Source organism: Manacus vitellinus, unplaced genomic scaffold, assembly GCF_001715985.3.
Source record: "Manacus vitellinus isolate BGI_N305 unplaced genomic scaffold, ASM171598v3 scaffold_16_pilon, whole genome shotgun sequence".
Classification (NCBI taxonomy): domain Eukaryota; kingdom Metazoa; phylum Chordata; class Aves; order Passeriformes; family Pipridae; genus Manacus; species Manacus vitellinus.
The window spans coordinates 752,955-759,112 of NW_021939189.1; the positions used below are offsets into that span (position 1 = coordinate 752,955).

Genomic DNA, 6,158 nt, shown 5'->3' on the forward strand with positions numbered 1-6,158 from the left:
GGCCAGGGCATCCTGCTGGGTGAGGCTGCTGGAGCTGAGCTGGGTGGCTGGTCCGGGCACAGTGGAGGACAAGAACACTGCTGTGGGAAGGGCTGTAGTGACCACCCAGGGGGCTGAGCTCAGGGATGTGGGGCTGTGGAGCTCTGGCTGGTGCCCTGCCTGCCCTGTGGGACCCCCAACAGCACTCACAGGAGAGGGACTCACAGCAGGATGGGTGCTGCCAGCACTCCATCCCATCTCCCACCCTGGTCCCTGCAGGGTGGGGAAGGAAAGATCTGCTCTCTCTGTCCCACGGGGATGCTCATCATTACCATCTGATGGCACTGCCTCTGTGCCCACCACCCATCCCGGCACTTCCGCCCCCCTGTCCTGCTCCGTGGTGTCACCGGTAGTGTCACCAGGGAGGACAAGACCCATTTCCCTGGAGTCCTCGAGGCCTGTCCCTGCAGACCCGGCCCTGTCGTGCCCCTCCCTGCCGGGGTGACCTGGCCCCAAACTGCCCACAGGGCCCTCACGGCTCCCGGGCACTCCGGGAATGTCGGATACCTCCACCCCACTCCCGGCACTGCCCGGGCTGTGGGCAGTGGAGTGGGGGGATCAGCCGGGTGGGGACCCCAGGGACTGAGGCCATGGGCTGGAGCATCCTGCACAGGACCTGTCCTTGTCAGCACAGCTCCGTGGGGCTCATCCGGGCCCGGGTGGCCGTGGCTGTTGGCAGAGCTGTGACTCGTGGTGCGCTGGGTGGGTGGGTGGTCCTCGGAACGGGGCACCGGCACTGGGCCCTCCTCCTCACCCAGGAACCCAGGGATGGTGTATTTGGGAGTGGCTGATCCTGCATCCTCCGGGACCACGCTCAGGAAGTCATTCCTGGCTAAATCCCCAGGCTCCATCTCTCCCTCATCCACAGGAGCAGAGGCTTTGGTGCCCAGATGGTGCTCTCTCTCTCCTCCCAGCTCGGTGGTGAGCAGGACATCAGTGGGCATCTCCCAGGGCCCCTCCACGTCGTTGTTGCTCAGCTCTGGCTTTGCCTCCTCACCTTTAGTCTCCTTCTCCGTGAAGGGATAGTAAGACAGATCCTCGTGGAAGTTGATAAAATTATAATCATAGTAAAAATCATCGACAAAGACGTTTCCCTTCGCGGCTGGGAAGTCCTCCTCAGGGATGACATTGACGTCGTTGGACTCGGGAATGTTTGGGATGAGGGGGTTAAATTTCGCAATGTGGTTGCTGGGGACGTGATGGATCTCATTGAATATCTCCCTGCTGGAGGAGCCGCTGCCAGACCAGTCCGTGTTGGCAGTGTCCGTGTTGGGCATGTGTCGCGTGTCCGCTGGCACGGGCGGCCGGGAAGCAGGGAGTGTCCTGGCTGGCATGGGGGCCGGAGCAGGGAGCCTCCGGTGCGGGGCCTCTGCGCGGGTTCACACTGCGGCCCCCGAGCTGTTGCTGGCAGTGGACCAGGGCGCCGCTGGGTTTCCCATTGCCACAGGTACCGAGACTTGGCGGAGGGAAGAGGGAGGGAAACGTCAGGGATGGTGGCATGGGGCTTGTGGGGTGGCAGGAGGAGCAGGGATGGGGAGGGGGTTGGCAGCAGCGCCCGTGCCCCTCACCAGAGCCCCCCTCTGAGAGGCCAAAGGGGGTGCTTGGTTGTCCCATGTGCCACAATGCTTTGGGCACAGGGGCTCCACGTTGCTCTGCCACACTCCCACCACCCACCCGGGTCCCCAGGTGCCTCCTGTGCCATTCCCACTGGTGGCAGGGGGCCCCCTGCACCAGGAGTCAGGAGCAGGGAGGACTGGTGCCACTGCTGCCCAAATTGAATTCTGGGGCTGTGTCCTGTTAGAGACCGTCCCTAGCAGGGCTGGTGTTGAGGGGTACTTTGCTCAGGGTGATCCTTGACCTGCACTCCAGCCAGAAACAGTTTTCCCGGGAGATGGGCACTGGGAGGGGCACTGGATAAGATGATCTAATAGGCCTTTCTTATGACCTATCGCCATGAATTGCATCTCTTCTTCTGGAAAAGCATTTTTTGAAGCAGGGAATAACAACGTGGGTGTTGTCTGAGTAGGGAAAAGGCAAAGGTCAGTAAGGAGCTTTGTGGGGGACACCCTGGCCCCACCATAATGGGCTCTTTCAGACGGGTCAGTAAAAAGAAACCAAGAGGCTGGAAAGATCAGCAGCATTTTCTGCTGCATTTGGGCCTTGGAGCAACCTGGACTTGTGAAAAGTGTCCCTGCTTATGGCAGGGGGTTGGCATGAGATGAGCTCTAAGGTCCCTTCCCACCCAAACCATTCCAGGATTCTCTGATAACACCACGTGGCCACCACAGGCATTTCCACCAGCTGGAATAAAACATTACCCCACATCAACATCTGTGAGAGGGCTGCAAGGAGGCTGCTTCTCCCCCTAGGATGGCACTGCCAACCCAGGGAAAACAGATCAACTCCCACAAAGCTAAAATTTCCCAGCAAAGGCCTCCAGCTCCATCCAGGAGATAAACTCCAGGTATGGCAGTGCTTGCAGGGGGGAAGCAGGGGGGTTATTTGCCAAGGCTGGGTTATCAGGGAAGCCTCTGGGACACAGATAAGGAATGAGGGCTGGTAGGAGCCTCGTGGAGGAACACACAGAGCTCACAGGAGGGTTCAGCCTTGAGCAGGAGCCACCACAGCCAGCTGGGTCATGCTCCTGCCAGGAGAGAGACGCTCCCCCTTGGGAACTAATGGACAACAAATCATCCTTCTGACTGCACCAACTTCCTTGGAAAGTCCATAAAGCTGGATGTGCATTGCTTTAGGGTCCTTCTGAAGGCACTAAGTCCTGGTGTTTAAGCAGTTTGCTGGGTTACCCAAACCCCAGAGAACCCCTTTGGTGTCGGGTGCTCTGGTGCTGGACAGGCACACGCGTTCCCAGGGTCTGCACAGACAGAACCAGCCCCAACCCCTGCTAGGAACTGCTGCCAGAAGGACCACGTTTCTGGGAAACTTCAAAGCCCTTCTCATTCTCCTACTTACAGTGGTGGTGGAAACAGAGAAAAAAAGATAGCTCTTGCTTTAAATTAAAGGACAGGAAAAGGACAGAAACCCAAAATCCTGAGCACTTTTCTCCTGAGCTCACAGATCTGTCCATGCCAACACCACAGAGGACAACAGTGAGGGCTGGGGCTGGCCCTGCCCAGCACTGACCCACCATCAAGCCGTGATTTTCCCGTTAAACCATTGCATCCATCTCTCTCAGCCCTTAATTTTGGCTTTTGTGGGCCCCTAGAAAAATATTTCTAACTCCCTCTCTCATTTAGCCTTCAAATTCTCTGTTCACATTCGATCCTGGCTGTTCCTTAGCAACAAGCCCCGTTCCCAGGTTCTCTCCTTTCTCTCCTGATATTTGCCTTCATGCTGAACACTTTTTGGAATGGCTGCTTAAATTAGGAGTTATCATTTTCTGGTTGAAACCCTCAACCTGTGGTTAAGCTGACCCACAGAAATACAAAAATAAATCGAGGCTATACAGAGTATGACCGTAAATCACATCATGAAATGGTTTCTGCTGGAAGGGACCTTAAAGATCATCCAGTTCCATGCCCTGCCATGGGCAGGGACGCCTCCCACCAGAGCAGTGCTCCAAGCCCCATCCAGCTGAAAACCTCTTGTTTCTGCTCTCCCTGCCCAGGGAGCGTGGCTGTCACCCTGAGGGAGCAGCAAGGCTCAGAGGTGGGCACAGTTAAACAGCCCAGTGCTTCTTCCTCACTCTGAGACCTCTCCATGGGAGCTGGTGAGCCCACACAGACACATCCACAGGTTTTCCCTGTGAGCAGGAGGCACACCCATCGCTGAGGGTGTCTGGGGGCACCTTGTCCCCAGCTCCCACCAGCTCTGCCAGACACTGGGACCTCCCCGGCGCTCCTCTCACCTCGGACCAGTTCCCCACAGCCCACTGGGAGGGACAGGGCACGTCCCGGTGACAGGGCGCGGTGGCATCGGGCTTGGGGAGGTGCTGGCAGGCTGCAGGCTGCAGGGCCCTCTGCTCGTCCAGCCCCACGCTCTGGATGCACAGCACTGTCCTCTTCATCAGCCCCGAGCTGCCACACGAGGCCGAGCACTGCTGCCACTCCCCGACCCACCACCTGCACAGGGACACACAGGGAGGGGAAAGGGGACGGGAAAAGGGGACGGGAAAAAGGAAAGGGGAGAGGGAAAGATCTCAGCCAGAGCCAGCACCCACATGCTGGGCTCCATCCTGTGGCCCATCCCGTGGGGCCGTGGGGGAATGAGGATCCCAACTGCAGCCTGTGCGTCAGCCCAAGGCCAGGGAGCCCGGATGGAGGGTCAGGGATGGGTCAGTCCCTGAGTTGTGCCAGGGATGGTTCTGTGCACAGAGAGGAGCGTCCTGCCAGGATGGGACCTGCTATGCAGCTCATAGCCTGAGGACATGCAACACCCTGCAGCTGTCAGGCAACCCCAGGGATGCTCTCATGGGCCAGCACAGGGTCTGGGATCCATCCCTGTGGATGAGGGAGAGGAGAGGTGTGAAGAGCTGCACACATCCTGGGGCAATCTGGCACGGCAGTGACCGAGGTCCCCCCACTCTGGTCACCCCCCAGGGCTGTTGGACACTAAGGATGAGCTGAGGAGGGGTGGGAAGGGGAGGGTTGGACCTGGCCGGGCAGGGCTCCTCGCTGCAGGGGCGCTGCTGGTCGTCGGGGCGGGTGAGTGCGTCGCAGAACCGCTCCTCCACGATGCCAGCCAGCTTCTCCACACAGTGCACCACCTGCCGCTGCACCCCTGCGGGCATGGACACGGGCACGGGCTCTGCAGGGGCTTGGGAAACCAAACCACCCACACAGGCACCGGCTCCGCTTTGGAAACCACACCAAACCACCCAGCACCCTCTGCCAGCAGGTGACAAGAGGCCCTTGGTAAGTCTGAGCCACCAAAACAGGGGAAAGGAAACCACCACTTGAAGCTGCAGACCCAAATGTGCCAAGGTTCCAGTGCCCTTGCAGAGCCCCGAGGCACCAGTGCAGCTGGGGCAGGAGGGGTGACTGTGGAGGTGCTGCACCAGCCTGGCAGCGCTGCCCAGAGCCCCATCCAGCCACAGGAGCCTGTGTGCACGGGGGAATTTTGGGGGCTGTGTTTGAAGGGAGCCAGCAGGCAGCACTCAGCTCTGCTGGCAGCCCCGCCCCACCACAGCTCTGGGACAAATCTCTGGCTGAAGCCTTGTGTCCTCGAAGCACTGGGGGGTGATGTGTTTAGGGGTGACCTCAGCACGCTGCCTCGATCCGGCTTTCGGCCCCGTTTTTGTAACACATACTTGACCTGTGCCTTGGAGAGCTGTCACCGACCCGCTGCCACCAGCTGAGGCTGACAGAGCCCTGCTGAGGCTGCTGAGCTGGGCTCTGGCTCAAGCACTTGGGAGCTTACAGGCCCCTGGGGCTGACCAGAGGCTCACCCTGAGCTCTCCCAAATCCATGTCTCAGCTCACTCCATTATCCAGCCCAGGGGGAGAGGCTCAGCCCTCCTCCAGCTGCTTACCCTCACCCGACTCCTGACAGATTCACTCCTGTATTTCCCTTCTGTTCTGGAAGGCAAGTCTCAAACTGTGCAAAGCAAAGCTGGTTTTAAATAAAAGCCATCTCCTGGCACTCTGTGCTACCTAGAAAGCACGAGTGTCCTTGAATTCCCCTTTCTTCCAGTGCCGGCCGCTCTCAAGGAAGTGCTTGCTTCCCCTGGCAGTGTGCCAAGAACATCCCATTCCATCAGCTGCCCCAAAAGCTGTCCCGGGGACCCCGGTGGTGCAGTGGGGCAGGATGGAGGGAAGCGAGTGTCTGACACATGGAGCCACAGCAGGCACCTTCCGTGTGCTCTCTGTAAAACCCTGGACGTGCTCCCCCACGCAGAGGCCCAGCCAGGCGGGACACCAGCCCTTCCACACTCCGGGATTTCTCTAAAGGTCTTTTGTCTCCCTCCCGACGCCGAGGAAGGCCGGGCGGTAACAGGACACCCCCGGCGGTAACAGGACACCGCGCCGGGAGCAAAGCGCTGATAAAGCGCCGGGTCCGTGAGCGCCGCGGGGGCAGCGGAGCCGTGACCTCGGCAGATGGCCCTTTTATTTCCCCCCTAAGACGCCCTGAAACCAAAGACCCGGGAATTCCTAAGGCGCCCCT

The 6,158-nt window shown here is 59.5% G+C and overlaps 1 protein-coding gene across 1 annotated transcript in view; it reads right to left on the minus strand.

The window, feature by feature from the left end:
- The window catches only part of LOC103757008 (A disintegrin and metalloproteinase with thrombospondin motifs 7), a 33,839-nt gene that overhangs the window by 9,766 nt on the left and 17,915 nt on the right, over positions 1–6,158 (minus strand). The window contains exons 17-21 of the mRNA XM_029958765.1: positions 4,650–4,776; positions 3,819–4,118; positions 656–1,362; positions 245–485; positions 10–184 (exon numbers count right to left, since the gene is read on the minus strand). Of these exons, the coding sequence (XP_029814625.1) occupies positions 10–184; positions 245–485; positions 656–1,362; positions 3,819–4,118; positions 4,650–4,776 (1,550 nt within the window). The remainder of the gene's footprint in view (positions 1–9; positions 185–244; positions 486–655; positions 1,363–3,818; positions 4,119–4,649; positions 4,777–6,158) is intronic.